Source organism: Bolinopsis microptera, chromosome 4 (genome assembly GCF_026151205.1).
Source record: "Bolinopsis microptera isolate Bmic1 chromosome 4, MBARI_Bmic_1.0, whole genome shotgun sequence".
In the NCBI taxonomy this organism is placed as follows: Eukaryota; Metazoa; Ctenophora; class Tentaculata; order Lobata; family Bolinopsidae; genus Bolinopsis; species Bolinopsis microptera.
In genome coordinates, this window is record NC_087075.1 from 4007911 (window position 1) to 4034701 (window position 26791).

At 39.3% G+C, this 26791-nt stretch overlaps 3 protein-coding genes across 3 annotated transcripts in view; 2 read left to right on the forward strand and 1 right to left on the reverse strand.

The window, feature by feature from the left end:
- LOC134814425 (uncharacterized) overlaps window positions 1-23487 on the forward strand; it is a 38260-nt gene extending 14773 nt beyond the window's left edge. The window contains exons 3-6 of the mRNA XM_063822535.1: window positions 4963-5085; window positions 9533-9599; window positions 18858-18966; window positions 23120-23487. Of these exons, the coding sequence (XP_063678605.1) occupies window positions 4963-5085; window positions 9533-9599; window positions 18858-18964 (297 nt within the window). The 3' untranslated portion in view covers window positions 18965-18966; window positions 23120-23487. The remainder of the gene's footprint in view (window positions 1-4962; window positions 5086-9532; window positions 9600-18857; window positions 18967-23119) is intronic.
- Window positions 1-26791, reverse strand: part of LOC134814430 (UNC93-like protein MFSD11) — a 91753-nt gene that overhangs the window by 52171 nt on the left and 12791 nt on the right. The gene's annotated exons all lie outside the window — the stretch shown is intronic.
- The window catches only part of LOC134814423 (uncharacterized), an 87783-nt gene continuing 62061 nt past the window's right edge, over window positions 1070-26791 (forward strand). The window contains exon 1 of the mRNA XM_063822534.1: window positions 1070-1082. The gene's annotated coding sequence lies outside the window, so the exon portion shown is untranslated. The remainder of the gene's footprint in view (window positions 1083-26791) is intronic.

A 26791-nucleotide genomic window follows, 5' to 3' on the forward strand; every position in this document is an offset into this window, starting at 1 on the left:
GAATACATAAAAGGCACTATATCGGAGTGTTAAGTCGATTTAAAACCTTTGCGTTTATTTGATAAATCTGAATTATAGTATAATAAAAATAAATCTACACTATAATGTGGAAGGGTAAAATGACTTATTACTGAAATGGACATTGAAAGAACTAAATACTGATCACTATAATGCATGGATTCATGGAAGTATCCAGATAGCCCAGTTGTTCGCAAACAATTCTGTTCGGGCTATCTGGATACTGCCTAATGCATTATATAATTTAGGGGTGTCGTAACGTACAAAGGGTATTGTTGTTGAATATCGGCTCAACCTCAGTCAACGTGTTCATTACTAATTAAATCTTGTGGGCGAGGTGACGTCACATAATCCCTGTAACAGGTATGGTGACGTCATAGTCACGTGACCTCAGGCTATATCCCTGGCTATACCAATTAGATTTGTTTAATATCATAAGCCCTAGAGATGAACAACAGGAACACTACTAGACTTGTAAGACCCTGTAGAATGCAGGTTTATCAGTTCATTGCAAGGTAAACTGATAAACCTACCTGCCCCGGTCATGTCCCCGCACTCTGTCCCGAACTATTCCGACTGCAGATCCCTGTATATTCCAATAATTAGATTCTAGATATCATGCCCCGCTAGTCTCTACAGCTCTACGAACAACAACAACACTATATAGACACTTAATAGCCAGGTTGGGAACACACCACAAGTTATTCTTCTGCCTCGTATTTAGTCACTGGTACCTGGCCAACTGTTCATCACCAGTTCATTATTAATCATGACCAGTGCAGGTACCTGACTATTCCTCTGTATATCCAACACCCTGACCCTGGCCCCTGTTCGTTAGTACCCCGAACTATTCCGACGCTACAGACCGATCCTCAATCCAGACAAGGTCATTGTCCAGCTGTGCCCTGGGTAGTTCACCCCGTTTAATTAATATTTAGAGCCACTTTATATTTTATGAGATGAACTATAGCGTGATAAGACTTGTACCTGCCCTGATTCTGTTTGTCTTGAGTCTGCTCGGCGTTTTATCACAAATACGATTTTGTCACAGCAAATAATTTGAAGTTGGTTTTCTAATTTTATTTGCTGTCGTCATACGGAGTTGTCTTCAGCTAGAAAAAGCGTCTGTTTGAAGGTTTTACGGGGTTGTATGTGCTCGATTCACGGTCGTATGTGAAAATTTCAAGTACGATCAGACCATTCACTATTAAAAATAATTTATTAATATCAAAATGAGACTGAAAGATTGGACAATAGTGAGTTAATGAATTTAAATTTGTCAAAGTGAGTCGAACGCAATATTTTATGATCATGCCTCTAACAAACTAATGATTCAGACAATTGCGTTGTGTTAGTCATTTGCCTGTATAGACTATAGAGTCGGTCTTATAAATTCTCTACTTCTAAACTGTTGCTCATTACTTTGAGCTCACTGCTCAGTCTAGTTTCTTGTTTGGGCCATTCATCATTTCAATAAATCCAATGATACTACACCAGATTCAGAAAAAACAATAAATAAATTCCAATTCGTCACACTCTTCGCAGCCTTTTATACTATAGTTTCGTCTGTCTTTAAGCAGTCGTCATCAGTAATCCAGCGGCCATGTTGAATGCCATTTACTCAAATCATTTGTTATGTAGTATTGTTGTTATGTAGTAGTGTTGTTATGTAGTAGTGTTGTTTGTTATGTAGTATTAGTAGTGTTGAATGCCATTTACTCAAATCATTTGTTATGTAGTATTAGTAGTGTTAGTGTTGAAAGTATTAAAACCGCTCAGACGAGTCTAGTTTCGTCAAAATTATTGCTTGCTCCTTTACCTTACGTCATGGACATAGAATATACGTGATCTCAATCGGTTAAATTGAATTTTCTCAACAATCTCTGTATAAATATAATTAAATATACCCGACCACGGATTAGTGTAGCGTCATGATATTTTTCTTTATGATTTTTGTATGTGAATAATTTATTACGAGCATACGAATATGTTGGTGATATCTTTTAAATTTTTGTTCTTTTGATTCAGTCCATATTATGTATTTATGCTATTTATTCGACTCTTGGGGCTTGATTCCCATTTTCATCACTTACGATCCAATTTAATTTAGTTTCCTAGATAAGCAGTTAAAATGTAACTGTTAAATGCACACAAGTTTAATGAGAATAAATCGGAATTTATCTTTTAAAAACTCAGGTGCTCTCACTGTTTGTTTAGCACAATGATAAAATTCCTGTTGCTGTTGACCTTCACCACGCTTGTTCGCACTGAAGAAGCCCCCCCAAATTCGGTCTTCCTAAATATGTTTGAAGATAAGTTCAAGATTCCAGAGTCTACCGTGGACACGGAAAGTCTCACTTTGTTTGATTGTGCGGATGCAACTGTGTACGACACAGAGAAGGTTCTAGCTCAAATTGATGAGGAAAGTGAGTATCTGTGTGCTTTTATCGCTTTCCAGATCAACAAAGTGGAGGGTGAAGGTATCCCTAACTACGCTGATGAAGCTGAAGCGACCAAACGATATCCTTTCTTCAAGAAATGTGTGAATGACGTGAAAGGATATAACGCAGAAACAGATCAGACACAGTTCGAAGTAAACTTCTTCTGTGACATGAGCGAGGAGGAGAAAAGCCCCTACTCTAGCGCTAATAATGGAGAAGATAGCTTTGGAGTTGGAGCAGGAATTGGTGCCTCTGGAGTTGGAGCCCCTGGAGAACCTGGATCGGAAACTGAGGAAAAAGCCCCAAATTCTATGTTCGTAGATTTGTTTGGAGATAAGTTCAAGATTCCAGAGTCTACTGTGGATACGGAAAGTTTAATACTGGTTGATTGCGGGGTTACTTCTGTGTACGACACAGAGAAGGTTCTAGCTCAAATTGATGAGGAAAGTGAGTATCTGTGTGCTTTTATCGCTTTCCAGGTCAACAAAGTGGAGGGTGAAGGTATCCCTAACTACGCTGATGAAGCTGAAGCGACCAAACGATATCCTTTCTTCAAGAAATGTGTGGATGATGTGAAGGGGTATAACGCAGAAACCGATCTGACACAGTTCGAAGTAAACTTCTTTTGTGACATGAGCGAGGAGGAGAAGAAGCCCTACTCCAGCCACACTGGTGGAAAAGACAGCTTCGGAGTCGGATCGGGTTACGATGGAGGTAATTTATTATAATTAATTATAATTATTTAAATCCTTTGCATTTTTTTCAAGATTCAGATGTTTGATATGAGAAATCAGGACCACACAGAAATGCCTTGCGTATCACAAAAAACTGAAATTCTTGAAATGGTCAGCACATCTAAACTAACTAATTTTACGTAAAACTGAATTCTTCTCAGGAGCTTCGGAGACAAACGCTGCAGCGGAGACAAAAACCAGTTATATGATCGTTACCGCTGCTTTGGCAATCACTCTGAACCTCGTCCACGCTCTCTAAATTATTAGACAAATCATAGAACTGTTGTAGTCAAACTGTTTGAATAGTTTAACTTTGGACCACTTTCACCGTTTCAATCGAAATGTTTTTATTGTAGTTTTGATTTCATGCAATGAATTCTTGATTAATAATGATTTTAACATTCGATGAATGGTACGTCGATTCAAAATATCATTTTGTAAAAAATGTGTTGATTTATTGAATTGAGGAATATTTATTATAAAAAGTTTTAAAAATAAAAGCTTTTCACTGAGGGTCGAAAAATATAATTTATAACTGTAAATATTATGAACCTCAGATTTGTCAATGAAGGGAGAAATTGTCCAAATTATACAATAATTTTAATAGAAATAAAATTTGCAATATTTGCATACTCTCGTGTACGACACAAAGTTGGCTGTGTTCCAGAATCTTCCAAGCAGCAAGACTTCAACGTGCCCTTACCAGGCAGCACATCCAATTAGACTCCAGTATAGTATACTGTATACGCTATACTGCAATACAGTTTCACCAACATACTCTACCAAGTTTGAATCTACTCGTATAGTTCCATTAGGGGCCATCTACTTAGGACGTCCGGCAAATAGGGAGGGGTGGTTTTGGAATTTCGGACAAATCCGGACAGGGGGAGGGGAAGGGTGGTTTCTGAAAATCCGGACATCCGGAAATTTTGGCAGAATTAACGAAAAAGTCCCATTTATTTCAACTCTTTGACACTAATTACTTTGTTAGTTTAGATCCCTGTATATTGAACGAGTACTTAAATGTACTTAAATATTTAAATGGAACTGTGCTAAATTTGTTCGACACTAAATGTATTATTTTCTATTTAAGTAACTACACATTTTATTAAAAAAAAATTTGAGTTGGTTTTATTTGTACTCTTAAAAGTAGCTGTAAATCCGGACGTCCGGGGGAGGGGGGGGGGGGGGTGGTTTTGAATATTCGGACACACCCGGACAGGGGGAGGCCGGAGGGGGTGGTATGAAAATCTGCGATTTTGGAGGACGTCCTAAATAGATGGCCCCTTACCGAGAATAAAAAGACGTAATTTATCACTTACACAATGGAATGTTCTACCAATAAGTAAACTTTCAGCAAACAATCTACATACAGCTATAAATTCTGAATATTAAACAAATTTCGCTAATCGCTTGATAGAGACTCTCTAAAAGAGATTACCTCAAATGTTTTACACTAGGCTTTCATGATGTAGTTTTACGAAGAATTCATACCTCATATATTGTATGCCTTCCTCCGTTTCCAAATGTAACATTTTTTAACAAGCACCTATAAATTAACATACGAAATTTATATTACAATATTCATTTTTATAATTCATGTTATAAAGTAACATACGACTACCCACTGCAGGGACAAAAGGAAATCGCGGCATGTGCGGAATCGCGATTTTTCCTATTATTTGCAACAAATTTTATGTATAGTCTTATGTATAGTCTTTTAAAATAATCGCGATTTTCTTTTGTCCCAACCAACGTCTCACACTCAGGGCAGAGGAGGTAACGGACCATGGGCTACCTTCACAGTCCACAGTCGGGGACCTAATATTGCACTGTCTCTAGCTGCTCATCCTAAAAGGTTCCTGGCTATCAAGGAAAACATGCTCACTGAGGTTAGCACATCAGGGATTAGGATAAATTAATAGTTGATAAATTTAATTATCATTAATTGATAATTTATCAATAGTTGATAAATTGTCAATAGTTGATAAATTATCAATACCTAGTCGATAAATAATCAATAGTTGATAAATTATGAATAGTCGATAAATAATCAATAGTTGATAAATTATCAGTAGTTGATACATTATGAATAGTTGATACATTATGAATAGTTGATACATTATCAATAGTTGATGCATTATCAATAGTCGATAAATAATCAATAATTGATACATTATGAATAGTTGATACATTATCACTGACTTACTGACTTAAGTCGGCTTCTTGGTCCGAGCAACTACAATTCCTCGCCACACGTCGCGGTCAAGCATAACAGATCTTATCGCTTCAACACAGGAAAGGCTGGTGCCCTTCTTTAGCATGTCCAGAAACGTAAGGTGGGGCCTCCCCGGTCTCCTGTATCCATGCTGAGGGTCCCAGAACAGAAGTTGGTTTGCCAGAAGGTCGTCATGCCTGGCTACATGTCCAGCCAGTCTCATTCTTCTGGAGGCTATCATCGCTGATGGCTTGGGGATGTTGCCGTATGAATCACTGTTGTTGATGATTTGTGGCCAACGTATGTTCAAGGCCATCCGGAGCATTCTAGTGTAGCATCCATTGATCCGCTTAGTCATGGATTGGCTTATCGTCCAAGCTTCAGAGCCGTACAGGAGTACGGGCTCAACCGTTGCTCGAAAGACACGGATCTTTAAGTCCCTGCGCATTCCAGACTTCCAGGTTGTCTTTAACTGATGACAGGCCCCCCATGCCTTTGCTTTCCTAACATCAAAGTCCTTTTCCGCACTCATTATTCTGCTTCCAAGGTAGACAAAGTCATCTACTTGCTCTATCTCCTGCCCACTTGCTGCTTTAATGACGGTAGAGTCAGACTCAGAGAGATTGACTCTGATGTACTTCGTCTTACTCTCGTTGAGGTGAAGTCCAACGGAGTTAGCAGCCAGCTCCACACTGAGGAAAAGATCTTGCGCTTGCTCTGCGGTGTCTGTTGTCAGTGCAAGATCGTCAGCAAAGTCGACATCTGTCATCTTAACTGCTGGGTATCTCCTGCTTCTTCTGGGGTTGACAGTGAAGCCCAGATCTTTGCCTCTAAGTGCTGTTGTCATCACATAGTCAATGACAATCACGAAGAGGTAGGGCGCCAGTGTATCTCCCTGCATAACTCCAGCAAGTATAAGGAAAGCTTCAGTCAGACCATCCTCCGTGATGACTCGTGCCATGGTTTCCTTGTACATAGCATCTATCAGCCTAACAATGGGCTCTGGTATCCCATATGCCAGGAGTATCTTCATCAATATACCCCTATGAATGCTATCAAAGGCCTTCTTAAAATCGATGAACAAGAGAAGGGCGGTCAGGTTTTTGTCTCTAGCCCCCTCCAAGATCCTCCTTAGACACAGAATGTGGCTGGTGGTACTGCGTCCCTCCCGAAATCCGTTTTGGTTGATCCTCAGGATTTTCTCCATCGCTGGTTTGATTCTGTTAAGGATCATACGATTCAGGGTCTTACTAACAATGGACGTAAGAGCGATTCCTCTGTAGTTATCCACTTTAGTTAGATTACCTTTCTTTGGCACAGGCACGATGTTGAGTTGCCGCCATTGATCAGGGATTTTTCCATCAACCAGAGCGCTGTTACAGAACTCTAGAATCAGGTCGTCCATGTCCACTCTTTTGAGAATCTCTGGAGCTATGCCATCATCACCATAGGCCTTACCCTCCTTGATCTGCTTCCTCGCCTCCGCTAACTCCTCCCTGCAAAACAGACCAGTCTCTATATCCTGCTGGGGGTGGATGGTTTGGATAACTATTTCCTGGTCAGGTACAGATGGTGGTTGACCCAGGAGCTTAGTGAAGTGGTCCTTCCAGCTCTTCAATCTCCCCTCTGCACTACCTCCATCAACCAGGCTGCATGGCTTGCTTTTCCTGCCATTTATGTCATTAATAAGGTCCCAGCTTTCCTTATTCTTGCACCTGTCAGCAGCATCCTCAGCCCGCCTGATCCGAGAAACAAGAGTCTCCTCATCAACCTCTTTGTAGCTCACTGCAAGTGCATCCTTACACTCCTTAACTACCTCTCTACTCTCCTCTGTAGGATTCTCATGATATGCGTCTTTGGCCTGAAACAGAGTTCTCCTCCTCTCCGATACCCTAGGATCTTGGGAGGGGTTGTTACGTTGTCTTCTTGGGATGGGCTTAAGCAACTTATGATTGGTTGCTTTCACGGCATCCATAAGCTTTCCGTACTGAATCGTGGGATCGTTCTGCTCACTAGATTCTTCCTCCAGTAGCATAGAGAATCTGTTTTTCACCTCCACAGAATACAAGGCTTGCAACTCCTTATTCTCTTTGAGCAGTCTGTAGTCATATCTTACTACTCTAGGTGCATTCTGGCACTTTCGCAGGCTGAGTTTGACTGAACTAACTACTAGACGGTGGTCCGACCCAAGAGAGTTAAAAGAATTGGAGACAACAGTGTCCTTGACTGAGTTACGCCACTTCTTCCTTATCAGGATGTAATCAATCTGACTCTTGCTCAGTGTTCCGTCAGAGAGATACGTCCATAGTTTACCGGGACGTTTCTGGAATCGGTGGTTAGTTGCCTCAAGGTTTCCCTCCAACAAAGTATCCCTGAGAAGCGATCCGTTTCTGTTGGATACTCGATGCCAGTACCAACCTGAATCCTCCTCATTCAATCTGCTAAGATGGGCGTTAAGATCACCAACAACCATTAGCAGATGATGGGCTGGTACCTCTCCTAATGCAGATCTTAGTCCCTCGTGAAAGTCCTCTGCCTCTTCATTTGATGCTGCTTCAGTGGGACTGTACACCGTTATTACTGTAAGCCGTGGGTTTCCATCAAAGGATATGAGAAAAATTCGCTTCCCAAAAGATTTCATGAGACTCACTGCTTTGTAGGCCTGCTTGGTCAGCATAAACCCAACTCCACCAGTAGCAGCTTGTCGGGTGTTTCTCCAAGCAGGTGTGGTCACCAGGTGCACACCCTTCTCAAAACTCTGGATCTTGATCTCCTCCTCATGCACAATCCGGTGCTCTTGTACCCCTAAAACTGCAACTCTACTCTCAAGGAAGAGCGATGCTAACTTTATCCTCTTATACTGTTCCCTAACAGTACGAACGTTCAGTGTCCCGATGAACGTTTTCCTACTACACGACACAACGCTGCCACTATTACTGCTCTTCTTTTCCGGTTCTGTACTTATCCTGTTGTGTTGTGATGGGTACGACAGTACATCATCGCCTGGCCCTCCCAGATTGGGTTTTAAGCCAACCAAGTCATAAAACTGCCGACCCTCCACAAGATTCGTGTTAGGGGCTTTAACCCTAGTGCTGTTTAAATTCATCATATTTGTTTTTCAAATAGCTAAATGACCCCATGGAGTCCCCTCCATGGTGGCAAATGGTCATTTCCCAAAGCCACGCTACCGGAACATTTGGGTTTGAACCGCAGGAACATCAACTTGAGTTGAACTTTTTATCAGACTTTAACCAATCGAACTGTCTGCTCAGGGTAAATGATGTGGTGAGTTCTTCTTCTTCTTCTTCTTCTTCTCCGACACTACCCGAAGGTAGCCACTCCTGTCCCTGAGCTAGGGGGGCTAGGGTGTCAGCATAAGCTAAACTTTTGCAGGAGCTAGCCCTCTCCCTGACTGCCCGTTACCCCGGGTATGGGGGGTCATCCTTTCCACCAGAGCGTGGTCCAATCATTTGGGTCGTAGTGGAAAGTCAGAGGATATAATGACCAACACCTCCAGCTGATGCTCCGCACCTCTCTTCTTCAGAGGCTAGGAGTTCGAGAGACAACTGACGTTCCTATCTTGTCTCTCCGGGGGTCAGCTATCTACCCGTCGCCCATCCTGATTCTTGCCTGGAGTTCACCACCATCCATCGTCCAGTATCCAGTCTTCACCACGTGGAGGCATCAGGAGGACTTGTTGCAGAGAGGCTAAGGTCGACTTATTCGACTAGGTACTGACAGGGTGGCACTAGCGGGGTACCTCCGATTCACAGCCCTGGCTTTTATAGTGAGAGCACAGAACTGCTAGTCAGCGGTGATCTTTTTGATCACCTACGCATCTACAACCATTGGAAGACTAAAAATATACATTATCAATAGTTTATAAATTATCAATAGTTGATAAATTATCAATAGTTGATAAATTATCAATAGTTGATAAATTATCAATAGTTGATAAATTATCAATAGTTGATAAATTATCAACTATTGATAATTTATCAACTATTGATAAATTATCAATAGCATATATAATAATCATTTCGATTAATAAGGAACATTTAAAAAACCTTTAATATAAATAAAGCCTCGTATCTTAACAAGTAATAACTAATGTAACTCAGGGTACTGGTGGCAAGTTCTGTACGCTGATTGTCAAGCACGATCCTGGTGACGGGACTGTAACTCTTGGTGAGTGAGGTTTTCATTCAATGATCAATTTATTTCATAGTATAGACTATAGATTCGTGATGTCTAATTTTGCGTTTTAGGTGTGGGTCTATATGTTATGCTTCTTCTGTAAATTCACTACTTAGACTGTTGATGTAATTTCTGATTTAGGGAGGAGTTATTGCTCGTTCTATGACGTCATCATCATCTATGAGTATGACGTATCATTACTGGAAACACACATTCAATAAACTTCTTTTTGCTTATGTATGTTTCATTAACCTGCCCTTTAACGATTACTCCTTGTCCAAGATATATGGCACCGGTGTATTGTAGGGACTACCGGTGTAAGATCCAACAGCATCTTGTTCTCTTCATTGTGCTGATTCCGGGAAGCATTCTCTTTACGCTCTAATAATAATCATATTAAAAATCGAGAAATCGGTCATTTAAAAATGAGTAATTATAGGCCTGTTTATGATTGCAGCACCAAAATATATGGCGCTCCCACTAATTACTAAATCGCTTGATCATTGAAAGTAATTATAATTGATGTATTCTACTAGTCTTGATCGCTGATTCCAAATCACCCATCCCATGAAATAGTAGATATGCCGATATGGATCCTTGAAATGTTATAAACACGTGACATGATAGTACAGGGTGTTTCAAGATTTTTTGAAGGAGTAAATTAAATGAAATCGGTTTGGAAATACTTGTTAGGTCTAACATTTTTGTTATTTTTTGCAGAATTGTGTCAAAACCCATTTTTTTCACAATTCTACAATCTTGTGCAGAACACAAATTCTATTGCGTAGGGCTAATGCTATGGTTGTGGTAAGGGTTGTCATGGTTATGATTAACTTCCGGGTTATGGTTAGGTTCGTTCGGCTGCAAAACCGTTAATCCAAGCCACGTGATAATTATTGGGCTAGTGAAATAATATGAGTGTCAGTGTATAATTTATGTACATTGTACATCAGTAAGTAATTCAATAATAACCTTACGAAGTTAAAACACTGTTCAAAAGTTATTTGTTTTATTTTTATTTGGATTCGAATGTCAAAGTTCAAATTTAGGTCTTTAGATCGACAACTATGGTAACTATGGTAACTATGGCATGGCATAGTTGACTGTGACAGAAAGTCAGATAAAGATGACACAGGTTTTAGAATGATAAAACTCATTTAATTTTATCACAAACCGTACATTCAAAAAGGTTTAAAATTTTTACATAATTTTTAATCTTTAAATCTGCCTGGAGAATATTTCAACAGTCGCACTTTTTGTACGACAGAATTTCTTATTAGGTCTTATTTATAGCTGTTCGGTAATGTGATTAGAGTGGTATCAATTGTCAATACTGTGAAAATACACTTCTGACTGATAGGCAGGTATGGTTAAAGTTTAAACCCGTCCACAGTTATTGAAAATATAAACGTTAACTACCACTACCAGTTCGGTACCGGCTACTAGACTTCCCAAAATTCTAGTACGATCTACGAAGATTTCACTATAGTATGAGACCAGCTTCAAACTTAGCTCGACTTGGTTCTCTGGAGTCTGGCGCTTCAGCTGGCGATGTCAATTTCAATTGTCTTGAACTTCTCATCGCTGCTCCAGTTTTTTCTCACTCTTCCTCCCTGAGCTGGGACTGCCATGTCTGCTTCCCCCGGAATACCTGGTGTTAGCTGAGGAGGAGCGCCTCCTTAGTATCTCTTCTCTTCTGTTGGACTGCAGCTGTTCCAGCTCCTTATCAGAAACACCGTCACCTGCCGTTAGCTTCTTCCACAGGTTACTCAACCACATCTGCATCTCATCAGTTCGGGTAAAGTATACCACGGGGTTGAGAGCAGATTTCAGGGGCAGGAGAATGTAAGTGGAACACAAACTGAGGAAATCAGGAAGTGTGAAGCTGTCTCCGGAGAAGCCTGCCACTAACACCATAAGGTTCCCCACGTTGAAGACGCAGTAGAAGAAACACAGCCAGATTACAGTGTGGGTGGTGTGTTTCCGCTCCTCGTTATCGTGGTCTTCAGACTGGGCGGATTTCAGCTTTGACAAGGTGAGACAACACGTTCCCACAATAACAGCGAACATGCTAGCCAGGATGATGAACTGAAGGATGAACGCCACGGTGTAGCTCGTTCTGAATAAGTAAGGTCCGATCTCCAGAGATGAAGTCAGGACCGTGAAGAGGACGACTGATATAGCCATAGCAAAGGCGTCCAGCAAATAGGAAGTCCATATTGTATTTATAAACCGCGTAATGGCCATCATGCAGGTCAGAAAGCCAGTAACCTGAACGGAAGACATGAGGATCATAAATATGAACCAGTAGCCAGAAGGAATCTTGAACTCGTCAGGAAACAACATGAGTTTGCCGTGGATCAGGAAGAACATGCTTGAAACACAGACGAGCAGATCAAAGAAGTTGAGCATCTTGTAGACGTATCTGGTGCAGCTCTCTGCTGTTTGAAGCTGGTACTTCTGGCTCCGGAAATACCCCATGGTACATATGGTAGAGGCGATCCCAAAACTGGATATCACCCCGCTGGTGTAGGTGAGGATTATGTCCATTGTAGGGGTCCTGCTACTTAGATTCCCCATCCTGACTCAGCTTTCAAAGTGGACGTTTATTGAAAGTTGCGCAAAAACAATATGCAAGATAACTGTTATCCGGCGTTATAAATATATCAAAGGAAGAAAAATCAATCTCTCCACAGGGTTGTGTGCTCAGGATCACGAGCCAGAAAGGTTGCCGCTACTTGGCAACCACAATGCCAGTTTAATTGAGTCCCTTTTGTCCGGGCTGGGATGCAGTCAATAGCCAACTCCTGGTTTAACATAGTCTCTTTCTGTGGAGGAAGGTTGTTCGCATTGTGGAGTACTTAGACCATGTTATGCGCCCACGTGTTATGAGGTCACGTGGTATGTGCCCTCGTGTTATGATGTCACATGGGCCATATATGTGACCTAGACAATGAATCCTGCATTTAATCAAATAAAGCAACTTGAACAGGTAAATCCAATGGTATACGTTGATATCTGATTGTGATACGGATATGAAGTACAGAGCTGCTTGTTCCAGGAGATAAAGCAATACTATTTATTTGTTCAAACTCAATTAAAGCTTTGCTTGAAGCTTGAAGTACGGCTGCTTTTTGAAAATTGATGCAATTGTTCCTAGTCATTGGAGTATATTAGCATTTTAAACACTTAATTAAAAATACAATATGGCTATTAGTGAAGTCGGCATTTCATAAAAGCAACTAAAATCGACTTATTAACTTCTTTGATATTTTTTTGATTAACTGTTCCAATGTTGTACGGTCAATAAAGTTGATCATTGAAGCATTGGGAAACATGACGCAACGATCAACATGGAACAATGAAGAATCGTGAAAAATTGAATAGAAAGGTAAATAAGGCTCCAGTCTCCCCTGTGTTGACATGAAAATAAATTAGATGGCTACCAGATACGAATAAGAAAGAAAGGGCGTCTCCCGGCTTTCAATTAACTTTAAGTAGTTTCTTCCTCGCTGATTTCATCAATTTCCAGACAACAATTGTTGTCAATGGCACATCTGTTTCAAATTCAAGGTGAACAAACAGTTTAAATGCTAAGTTGAGGAACAGACATCCATAAAATGTGAAAGATACGAAACTGATAAAAAGTTTGAAAGATCATCAATGGAGTAATGGCCATGGTGTAAGTAAAACCTTCGTGGAATTTGGTTCGAGATAACAGATAATTTGAACCAAACCAGATCAAAATGGAAGTAACTCTGCAGTCGGGAGACCTTTCTCAGAAAAAAAAAAGAAAGTACCATTTAGTGTTTTTATGAGACCAAGGAGACCTTGCCATGCTCAAAAGAAAAAAGTAGTACCATCTAGGTTATAGCAACTTGTTTCATCTACTTTCGTTGTAATAAAGTGAGCTCAGAAAGCTCAGATCATTGCGTACCTACTAGTTCACCTAGACACCCCCCCCCCCCCCAGTATGAAAAAGTCTTGGAATTGATACCTGGCCTTCCTGAAAGAAGATACACGAGAGGATGGAGAAGGATACCTTTTTAAAAACGACTCTGCAAATTTGGCGAAAGCAGAATGTATTTCACAATTCCATTACACTGAACGAAACTAAATCGTACCACCAAAAACCATCCCTTCCACTGAACGTCGAGTTGAACGATCAAATAGTTTCATTTGAAGATCTCCATTGTTTAGCAGCCTGCCACTATTATGAATGTTCATTATTCGTCATTGGGCTGAAATTAAAACTCGTGGAAACATCCATTCCATTGTTTTCCATTTGCACACAAATTTTCTTACAGAAAAACGCTACTTCTAATAATAATATTCAAATGGGTAGAGAAATCCTCCATCTTCAAAACAATAAGCTAATTAAATTTCACGCCACAGTGAAATATTTTCTAAAAACTTAAATTATCTTCTTTTGATTGAGACTTTTAGGGAGCTACAGCAACAACGTCGTTCTAGCAACAACAAAAAACAAGCCATAATGATGAATCGTATGCCCCCATCTATATTGATATGTTTTTCGTTGGAGCAATCATGTATGTACAATCAGTGATATATATCGTTTGATAAAGTAGGTCGATACTTGGTAGGCCACATCTTCGAAGCATCTTATCAACTAGTTCCATGTAAAACATAAACAATTTGCAAATACACCAAACACTGTGCGTATGTCCGTTCTTGGACATACTATGTATGTTGAAATAAATTATGTTAATTATGTTGAAATAAATTATGTTGAAATAAAAATTATGTTGAAATAAATTATGTTGAAATAAATTATGTTGAAATAAATTATGTTGAAATAAATTATGTTAAAATTAATTATGTTGAAATTAATTATGTTGAAATTAATTATTTGCTGTACGTTTTAGTCTGAGTTGCCATTGCGTTCAGGACAAGTACGATAAATTACAATTTGACCAGAATTAATAATTCAAAATATCTTTTAAAATTTGTATATAAAATTCGGTTTTCACTGTATGTTTGTTTAAAACAAGTAATATGCAGAATGATTATTTTAATGCGGATAATTGTAATCAAGATAAGATAAAATACATGGTAGATGTGGATTCTCAACTAAAATACATGATACATGTGGATTCTCAACTAAAATACATGATAGATGTGGATTCTCAACTAAAATACATGATAGATGTGGATTCTCAACTAAAATACATGATAGATGTGGATTCTCAACTAAAATACATGATAGATGTGGATTCTCAACTAAAATACATGACAGATGTGGATTCTCAACTAAAATACATTATAGATGTGGATTCTCAACTAAAATACATGATAGATGTGGATTCTCAACTAAAATACATGATAGATGTGGATTCTCAACTATTCCCTGCTACTAGAGTATTATTTAGCGGTTTTTTTCGATTTCAGGATTTTAGGTTAAATTCGCAGTGGCAATGGCCGGAAGGGGCCTTTATAGTTATAAAGAACGTGATATTTGGCCCTCAGATTTAAAGGAGAATGCGTACATTTTGCCCTCAAAATATATTCTTTAAAGAAGAATGCACAATTTGTCGCGGAGAACTGAAAAAATTGCGATTTGTCACGGAGATTGGAAAAATCGAGATTCCGCAAGTGCCGCAATTTCCTTTTGACCTTGTTACAAGCGTTCCATAATACAAAATGTGCATCACCATTCACTTCTTCCCTCTGCTGAAAGTTAACAAAAGTACCTCACCACCCCACGAGAATCCACATCTATTAATCGTCTACACATTAATTCAGTCCAAATATTATAGGCACAGGCCAACATGTAAGTTCTACAGTTTCCTAAGTGTATCCTTTTTACCTTTAGTCCAGGTACTCCATGCCAACTTGTCGATTGCATTTTTCAAATCCATCTTGGGGGCAGTTATTGCAAGATCCTCTAATCCAATGTTAACTTTCATCTTTAGGATATCTTTTGTGCTGTATGCTACACCGCTGACCTTTATTCCCTGCACTTCTTGCTTGCCACCGGAAATTTTCACCATGACCGTCGAGCCACAATCCATTTCGAGGGGCACTTTCTCGAAGGGCTTCATGGCAGATATCCGGGTCTCCGGTCCAGTACCAACTTTGTATGCCACTTCTACTTTTTCTGGCCTTGAACTATCCACCCAGGATAATTCTATTTCACTTATAGCACAGATCTGCTTTAGATCGATCTCAAACCAGCTATCTTCGCTGTTTCCACACCATAAGGTCGACTTTGTTCCATCCACCAAAGCTTCCGGATCAGAACTTCCCGGGCTTGCTGTTACTGGTTTACCTTTCGAGACATTAATGATAACATCGAGATTAATCCCGAATACTTTAAAATGTCTTATCCGGATGTCTATGTTTGATTTAGATTTTTTTACATCAACCTTTATTTTAGTGGTTTTTATTTCCCATCCATCAAGATGGATCCAACGGTTTGCCTCAATTTTGTGATCTTCTTCCGTCCTTACACTCTTCACTAAAACATAATTGTTTTCCTCCGACATTGCATATATATCGTACTCTTCTGGCATTCCTTTCTTCGACCATTGCATCCTGATCTCAGTTATTGATGAAGGCTTCACAAGATCTATCTCAAAATCGCCTGTTTCTTTGTTGCAGTAGGCAATCTTATTCCTCTTACTGTCAGTTAGCTGTGCGGCAGTTTCCCCGAAGCATTCTGAAATGACATTCTTTTCCAGGGCAATGTCAAAAATATCTTTGTCCTTTTTCCGCTGTGCTAAAACGATTGGTAACAGTTCACTTATCACTGTTGCTTTCTGTAGACTCGGCTCCATAATCGCAACTTCGAGATCCACCCATGCAGCAATGTTGTAAGGGCACCTTGTTGTAGCATCTTCCAATATATTGAACCGATCCCCAGGGTTCGCTAGCATACCTAATATTCTCATCTTTTCCGACATTCTATAGTCCTTCAGATTCTTTTGGGCTTCATTCATAACTGGGAAGTAATATGCTCTCTTGTTCCACGTATATTGTACTCTTGGAGGCATATTGGATTCAGCCGTCCAGCCGGAAAGACTATTTCCGAGCTTCCAAGTTCCATTTCTGTACCACATGTATGCGCTATGGCCAGGCTGGTGAACATGAGCCGCCGGAACACCAAATGCCTGACAGAAACCTACACGGAAACTAGATACGGCACCACAGACCCCACCTATTTCATGGAACGTTTTGAGCGTTAGGGGCTGATAATAGTAGTAAACAGCCCCAGCAAAAATCCTTATTCCATCTTTGTTAGTATTGTCGTACGAAATCATATTCAACCCACCCATTCCTATCATTAAGGGGTCATCATAGCCCTCTCTTATATTCTCCCTTGCCCAAACTTGCTCCTCTTCACTCTGGTATGAGTCCACCACGTAGCGAAGATGCCAGGCAGATACCTCAAAAAATGGTTGGAGAAATTTCCCTTCTTGGCTCCATTTCATGTATGCCTGGTAGCGAGACACCCCATCCACTTCGTTTCTGCCCGTTGGTTTTCTACCTCTTCCTGTCATCACTAGTGTTGAATGTGTGAGGGCTGTTGCAACTGCTAGTCTCAGCCTTAAAGAGTCCTCTTTGATGCCAGGATCTATTTGAATCAGATGTCCCAGTATATACAAAGCTTTGCGGTATCGTTTGTCGTAGACATCACCTGAGGTCATTAACATTTCTAATGGTTCTCTATTTGATAAAATCCAGTTCAGTGTTTCGTCACCGAAGTGAAGAATTTGTCCAGTGTCTTGAATATTTTTCATAAGCCACCATTGGAAAATTGCCAGTGATCCCTCAGTTGAGTCAGCATACGATTTTATCTGCTGAAGAATTTTTCCATCTGCCTTTTTTTCGATTTCTTGTTTAAGTCCATTCAATCTTGCCTGAAACTCCATCAGTCCTGGTCGACATGTAATAACCTCAAAGTCAGCCCCGCAGCCTTTGCTAACCCAAATTACTCTCCCGTCAAACCCAAAGCTTTTCCACAATTGGCATTTTTTCTTCGATGTAATAGCTTTCGTCGTCATGCTTATAACTCCAATCATTCTTCTTTCAAAATATCCGCCTTTTTTCCGATTTTCTAGATGAACAATCGTACTGTGTGGCTCACAGCTACCTTCAGTGTCGTTTGTTGGTACCGAGTAGTCATCATCATCCTCGAAATCTGTCAAAGATTCTACCTCCCACATCCAAGCATCGTCCTCGGAATCTTCACCACCCAGGTAACTATCCTCGGTGTCATAATCCTCATCTTGCTCATACTCATCTTCAGGATCTTCTTTCTGGCTATAGATGGATGCGATGCAGCAGACTACTAATATTGCAGTCAGCTGACACAGTCGTCTCATCTTCTCAGCTTGTCTACAGGAGTATAAACAGTATAAACAGCGTACTGGAGGGTTCAAAAAAAGGTTAAATTTAATTGTGGTAAAGTTGCTTATATAATACGCGGATAAAGGTACGTGGGTGCTATATAGTTTGGTCTGCACTCTGCTATATAGTCTGCTACATAGTTTGGTTATAATAATGGAAACGTTTAGAAGTTCAGTTTAAGGTGCACCATTAACCCTGGCGGCTATAAGGCTTGTTCTCATAACTTTAATTGAGTACGAGCTTCTCCAAGTCCAAAGTCATTTGTCACTCAATATGTTCTTTGTTTCGTTTTTGCCAAAAAAACTTTCCATAAATTGGCATGGCTGAACTTTGACTATATTTTTGAGTCTCTGCATAAATTATGTTTAGTCGGGATTGTTAACTATGTCTAATCAACAGCCCCGACAAAAATGCTAAAAGATAATGATGTGCTCCTTGTTCGTCTGAGCTAAACTATTTATTATGACACTCAAAACACTTTTAATTACGAGTAAAACTGAGCTAAGTAGAGATAGTGTGATATTATTCTTTTGTTATACATTATATAAATTTATAATTAATTTATAATTAATTTTACGACGAAGTTGAGTACAAAGGAACGGCCACACCACTCATGATTAATTTTCCCTGCCACGAAAAGAGAAAAGGCATGATCATATCGCTCTCAAGTGGAGGCAAAATGAAGCGGACGCAACATATAACTATAAGTGAGGCTAAATGTTGCAAAATATGCGGCGGATTTTTTCAATTTAAGGTCGGTCTTTCTGTGTTGGTGAGCAGCTGCTCAAATGCATCATATCATGGGGTAGGTTTAATACTTTTTTTCTATAAGAACAAACGAGTAATTTTATAGATCGTTACAATTTATTTCTATTTCAGAGTCTGCCGAGTACCGCACCCAATATGTAGGAATACGTTCCAGTGGGGACTTTAAAGAGCCAGACCAGACAAGGCCAGGGTATAACGCCAAATTCTACGTCAACTAGTTGTAAGTTACCTTCTCTTTCTCTTTCTTAATCAGTTTATTTTTAAGTTTCTCGTCCCGGTTTGTTGGTTTCTTTATCACTAAACCATTTTTCTATTATAATTTATATTTCTGTACCAAAATCCTCAAAATGTACAGAAAAATATCGTCATCTGGTGGAGTTTCATGAGCATTACCCGAAATAAAACTTTTTTAGGAAATGAAAGTGCGATCAGATCACTTTTCTTGAATATTGATCCTCTGCCCCACGGTTTGCTCCTCAAGGAGTAGTTTCAGAACTGCTCCTTCTCTTGAATTCAGATATAATACGTTTTAAAGCAATTTACACGAGAGTATAATGATAATTATAACCAGTTTAATCTTGTTCAGCGTCATCGAAAATGTAGGGTTACAAGGTTTTCCCTTCGATTTTCATCCTTAAAAAAATCCTTCTATTTTCGATTCTCTGGGCGAGCTAACGCCCCGCTCATATCACTTACAAGTTAAAATGGAACTTTCACTTCAAAACATGTTTTGTGATTATTATTGTGCTGACTGATACCCTATCCAGCGCGTTTCTCATATGACTCCATCCTTATAACTCCATCCTTATGACTCCATCCTTATGACTCCATCCTTATGACTCCATCCTTATGACTCCATCCTTATGACTCCATCCTTATGACTCCATCCTTATGACTCCATCCTTATGACTCCATCCTTATGACTCCATCCTTATGACTCCATCCTTATGACTCCATCCTTATGACTCCATCCTTATGACTCCATCCTTATGACTCCATCCTTATGACTCCATCCTTATGACTGCATCCTTATGACTCCATCCTTATGACTCCATCCTTATGACTCCATCCTTATGACTCCATCCTTTGAGCTTAGATTACATCCTTTATATCCACTAAAGAGTAGTTTTAGTCACGCTGACTGCAGTATTTTTCTCTTGCATTTCTTAGTCCCGTGTAAAATAAAATGCGTCACATCACCGAATTCCAAGCAGTATCCTGATCAAATTTCTCTCATATCTTAACCCATTAGGGACGATAGGGTCGTTTACGACCCACCTTTTCTAGAGGCTATAGAGGACAAACCAAAATACTAAACGCCACGAATCTTTCGCACATATGCTCAAAATTTATTGGGCTACATTATTGACTTTCCAGTCGAGACCCAATTAATCACTAACAATTAAATAATTAGACTAATTAGTCGTCATAATTGGAAAATATTTAACTTAACTTCTTGCCTTGATTGGGACATTAAAACTTTATGTAGGCTTATTTTTTTGAAAACAAAATAGTTGCGGGCAACGATTTCCTTGGCACAAATGAAAAGCCCGTGATAATCAAATGTTCACAAACAGAGCTAGACGCTGTTTACTAACTGCGGTCGCATACGACCCACTCGTCCGGGTCGCAAACGACCCATCACGGTTTTTCGGCTATTACTTCTGAAACAAAGACGTTAGGATAAAATAAAAACTGTAGCATAAGTTAAAAACGTATGGTCAATACTGTGTGACTCTAACTTTTCAAAAATAGAGAATTTGGGTCATTAACGACCCACTCGGCTCACTTGCTTATTACTACATTTGTCCATGTAACTTCTTGAATTCAGCCTAAAACATGACATCATAAGTGCAAAATCGCCTCTCAGCAAGTGATTATCATCATAAACTGCGAAAAATCGGTTAAATGGGTCATTAGCGACCCACTAGGACCACAAAATTGATTAATTAAATATAATGTTGTCAAACTTTTACAAATATTAGTATAAAAACATATTATATCTTGGTCATTACTCCTGTACGTTGATTTAACTTCTTAAATCGATCAACTGGGTCAATAACGACCCACTCGGAAGTTGAACCACTTCATTAATTATCAGTATCATGCTGTTCCACCATCAAGAAAGACACTCGTAGGTCTTAATTCCACACAAACCACGGTGGCTGACAACTAGTCCTTCTGAGATCCAGGGCCAACTGAAGGGCAGTCATCACTCATCAAAGAGCTGCGAGAATAACACGACTGCATATGCCTGGAGTTGCGTCCTGACTATGGTGCGTGGAAATCTGTACCGAAAGGACCGTGGCCGTGTCGCAAAAGAAAAGGAGATCGGCCCTCGTTCCTAACTTGCTAGGTAATAGCCATGCTGTTGTTGTTGCTTATTAGATTCTGTTACCTTTTTCGTCAATTTCGAATCTTGGTAAACGACCTGCTACAACTCACCGCTTGAGACCCAGGGTCCCACGGTGATCAGATCATGTCACTCAAGAAAAATCCCCTGAACGAAGTTTACGAGATATCCTGTATCCTTGGGTAAATACTGAAAGAAGAGCGGTCAAATTGCATATTCTAATCCAACATGCCAATCTGTTTGACATTCCTAGAAAGTACAAGAATAACTAAACAACTGCTGCATTCAGATGGCTAAATCTACAGCTCTGTGAAGAAGGACAAGGAAAAAGTACCCCCCCCCCCCCATCTGGCTGGCGGTGCTGCAACCTGCAATCTCTCAGACAACTACTCCGTTGTGGGTAACAACCCCGCAACAACGAGGCAGCTTTCAAAACGAAACCAAGTATTACGTAATCGGCCGAGAGGGAGGGGGGTTTCCAAATGATTACGCTAGTGTAATTTTGACATAATAGCTATGTGGTGAGGGGCGGGGGGCGGGGCTAAAAATTGTCCAATAAGTGATTACGTAATATTATGTCAATGTGAACGGCCCCTAAGAAGTAAAGAAAGGCAGCTGCGAAATGAGTAGATGCAGCCATCTGAAATCTGAATCCAGCAGTTGTATAGTTCTTCTTGGACTTTTTAGGAATCGGGAAAAGATAGGCATGTTGTTTGTTGTCTCACGACATTACGGTCGTGTACTAACAGCTGATAAACTCACCTACCTATCAATCCAATTCTGTCCATTATTCGTCAGTGATTGGGTGACGTGATCTACAGATCACCTTGAGACTCCAGATCTCAGGAGGGCTAGTGGTCATCCACCCGTGGTTTGCGTGGAATTAAGACCTACAAGTGTCTTTCTTGATGGTGGAACAGCATGATACTGATAATTAATGACGTGGTTCAACTTCCGAGTGGGTCGTTATTGACCCAGTTGATCGATTTTAAAAGTTAAATCAACGTACAGGAGTAATGACCAAGATATAACATGTTTTTATACTAATATTTGTAATAGTTTGACAACATTATATTTAATTAATCAATTTTGTGGTCCTGGTGGGTCGCTAATGACCCATCTAACCGATTTTTCGCAGTTTATGATGATAATCACTTGCTGAGAGGCGAGTTTGCACTTATGATGTCATGTTTTAGGCTGAATTCAAGAAGTTACATGGACAAATGTAGTAATAAGCAAGTGAGCCGAGTGGGTCGTTAATGACCCAAATTCTCTATTTTTGAAAAGTTAGAGTCAGACAGTATTGACCATATGTTTTTAACTTATGCTACAGTTTTTATTTTATCCTAACGTCTCTGTTTCAGAAGTAATAGCCGAAAAACCGTGATGGGTCGTTTGCGACCCGGACGAGTGGGTCGTATGCGACCATAGCTGTATCTTTTAAAGTAAACGAGATACAGATTAGCTTATTTGGATATCTCATTTTTGCTGTAATGTGACCTAGTGTGTTAAACGGCATCAAAATCGGCAAACTTTAAAACTCGTCGTCCCTAATGGGTTAAAGTTAGTGGAGTGATGACCCTGTATTTTTATGAGGTAATAGTGTCATGTTCTGTTCTGATAACGATAAGGCTAAAAGTTTCAACTTGCACTTCTTCGTGGCAAACGTTCTTACCAACTACAAATACTTACTTACTTGGGTAACTTGGGTTAAGTTGGGTTCCGAGCTAGAGTGCTACCAGGCCAAGAATGTCTTGCATCTCCACCGCCAAGTAGTAGCGCGTCAGAGACACGTGCCACCGGCCCACTCCAGCATTGATTTCCTGTTCTGTCCAGTGTACCCAGGTGTTGGTGGAGTGTCAGGGAATTCATTGAGGAAGCATCAAGAGTAGGTTTGAAAGTGGTCAAGGTAAGGAGGGACTTGATGCTAGGAGGGACCACGTTGTACAGTGCAGTACTGTTGGAATAATATTTATATAGTTTTACTGATTTTTCTTAAATTCATTATATTCATTTTCAGAGACGCAGATATTTGCGACATCAATCACTTTCTGGATTAACATTCATGGCCATGAGTAGTAATTGCACCCTTGATTTTTGCTTTAAAATAATATCTTTTAATACTCTTATAAATTTTATTGTTTTAGCTGATTTTTTTTTCAACGAATCATCTGAAGACTCGTATTTTTTATTGCAATTAATGTGCATGTGATCTATTAGCCGTTTTGAGAATCAAAAGTATTTTAAGCATCAGGGCATGACACCAGTAGTGTTTGTTGTTTTTATCCACAGAAACGTAAATGATTTTTATTTTCATATGATTTAATAATAGTTATCAAACAGTATGTTTTTATTTTTGCTTTTAAAAGATTCATTTTTACCCATCTACACCGCTTGTTTCTCTTGCTAGAATTACCACTAACTATAAGCTTGTTACTGTTTTCCAAAAACTGTATAAATACATATTTCCATTTTAAAATTGTATCATTAGTAAGAATTATGTTTTTCTACTGTCCCCAGATCAATCAATTGCACGTCTTAAAGTTAAGATTTAAGCTAAATTAATCATTGTCATTAACTGGTAACTTAAACTACTAACTAATTAAAACTATTAACTATATAGCAAGATGTATGACCTGGTGCAGAACATGGGTCAAATCCCACCTTGTGATAGTTTCAAACAGGGTCATCAGAACGACGGATCAGGTCACTTGTGGTGTGTAATAGCTAACACTCCCCACGGACAGATCCAGCAAAGGTACGTGACCGTCAGATTTTTGAGGAGGAGCTTTTCTGCTGCAGAAAAGCTCCTCTTCAAAAATTACTATTATTTCTTTTTGAATTGAAATATAGTTTTGTTTTACTATACATTTATAGTAAACTGTAGCCGAATAGAGGCCGTATGGTGGCTGTATTAGAGGCCGTATAGTGGCCGTATGGTGGCTGTATTAGAGGCCGTATAGTGGCCGTATAGTGGTCGTATGGTGGCCATATAGTGGTCGTACAGTGGCCGTTTAGTGGCTGTATGGTGGCCGTATAGTGTCTGTATAGTGGCCGTATAGTGGCTGTATAATAGTGGCCGTATAGTGGCCGTATAGTGGCCGTATAGTGGCCGTATAGTGGTCGTATGGTGGCCATATAGTGGTCGTACAGTGGCCGTTTAGTGGCTGTATGGTGGCCGTATAGTGTCTGTATAGTGGCCGTATAGTGGCTGTATAATAGTGGCCGTATAGTGGCCGTATATTGGCCGTATAGTGGCCGTATAGTGGCCGTATAGTGGCCGTATAGTGGCAGTATGGTGGCCGTATAGTGGCTGTATAGTGGCCATATGGTGGCCGTATTGTGGATGTTTAGTGGCTGTATTAGGGTTCGTATTAAAGAGGCTGTAAAGTGAATAAAGTGCAAACCAAATCTGTTGATTGGGTGTGGCCTCTGTAATAGCAATACCCATGAACGTATAGTATATTGTGTAATTAATTTTTGCTCTAATGAATTACTTTTAACATTTTTATGTGAGCTATTAATGAAAAATTGGCAGGTTCAGCCGACATCGAATAAATTCTTTATACTTTTATAACAATCTTGCCATATTTCTCAAAGCACGTTTAGTTTCATTAACAATTTCATGAAAACCCTACAATCTCATGAAAATAATTCAAAACACATGAGAAAAACTTTATTATCACAGGAACAGAGAAATTCACTGATATTCAGACAGTATGCCAATAATTTATAATGATTGCATAATTATAAGTTCATCAGAGCTATGCCCGACTACATATTACGCACCACATCGAATGAACTTATGAGATGACACTGCAAGTACATAACACCTCATATGCCTAGAACGAACTTATTAAGATGACCACTTCTAGAACTGTGTTCGCTGGGCAATATATCTTTATTTCTTAATAAATTTTGCATGTGCTGAGAATTTTCGTTAGAGTTATTTAAACTTCTTCTGGTCTAATCAAGTCTTGTTAAGCAGCTAGACTTAGTGGGAGTAGCTATATTTAGACACCTCATAGGATGGCATTACTTAATGATGTGCATTGGAACACAATAGATTAATAGATTGGAATCTGCAACCATGGTTACAGAGCTGCTTCCCTTGAACATTTGTACATTTCTTTAGTTTTCTCAACAAAGTGAACCCTAGTATTCTCCTATTTTCTTGGTATGAATCTTGTGTATCGCTATTTTTCGCAGTTTAGTCTCCAATCTTGAATCTATAAGTAGCTTGGTTCTATAAATAGTTTGGTTCTAAATCTGTTAATAGTTTACCAACTGCTACTGGTTGTAGTTCTGACAGTTTCACTAATTTACCACCTGCTAACCTGCTTGTTTGTATAATTAGCTTGGTGATAAAGTTCTGATAGTTTTAATACTTCACTAATTTATCACCTACCCGCCAGTCATTTCTCGTTCTCTTCCTACGATGTCCCGGAGCCTACTGCTGATCACGCTGTGCCTCATTTTATTAATGCTGGTTAATCCAGGTGACTAGGTTACTAGGTTACTAGGTTACTAGGTTACTATGTTACTAGGTTACTAGGTAAATAGGTTACTAGGTTACTAGGTTACTAGGTTACTAGGTTACTAGGTTACTAGGTTACTAGGTTACTAGGTTACTATGTTACTAGGTTACTAGGTTACTAGGTTACTAGGTTACTAGGTTACTAGGTTACTAGGTTACTAGGTTACTAGGTTACTAGGTTACTAGGTTACTAGGTTACTAGGTTACTTGGTTACTATAGTTAATCCAAGTGACTTTATTTAGTTCATTTACTTATTACGTAAGTCAGCCTAAGGGGTAGAGAGTTTGGAATAGCTATAATTTAAAAATGACCAAAATCTGGTTTATGTAATATGTGAACTATCCCCTTAAATTTCTGACGCAAATTTTGCACTTTCAGGATACCTCCTTTAATTTGATATTGCTTAATTAATAATGTAATCGGAATATTAATTATTCAATTAGTGTCAAATTAATATTTTCCTTCAAGATGTATCATTCGGCAAAAGTTTATCAGCTTCCTATTTTGTTTCTATGAATAATTTTACAATTCACACTGACAAGCAGTTTTTCCTTTCAGGACTAGCAAAGAAAAACAAAAAAAGGAGAAACCAAAACAGATATGATGTATGAAATTTTAAGCTTGATAAGTAATCCTTCAATATTCCAGTGTACTATATATAAGCTGGTTTATTCACTTTGCCACAATGAACCATTATAAATCAAAATGTTAAAGCTTTAAAGACATCACTTTTCAAATCAAAACATCCGCAAAAAATTTAGTCCAGTTTGCATTCGTTAAACGAACATCATGATCTCTTTATGGATTATCGCAAGTTTATTAATCAAGCTTCAATTACGAAATAAGATGTAATCTCCACAGAATCTGACAAGCTGCTCAGGACATCAACTACGGGGCATGAACTGCGAGTGTCTAGCTTCTAACTATAACATGAGGGGGTGTCCTGATGATTTAAAAAAAGGTAATATACTTTCTGTATACAAAATGGTAACCTGGTAACCTTGTAAACTTGTAACCTTGTAACTCGGTAACCTGGTAACATGGTAACCTTGTAACCTTGTAACCTGGTAACCTGGTAACCTCATGGTATTGAATCCTCCTTCTCCCGCCTAGGTTCCAAACAGTGCATCCACTATGAAACCTACTGCAAAAGC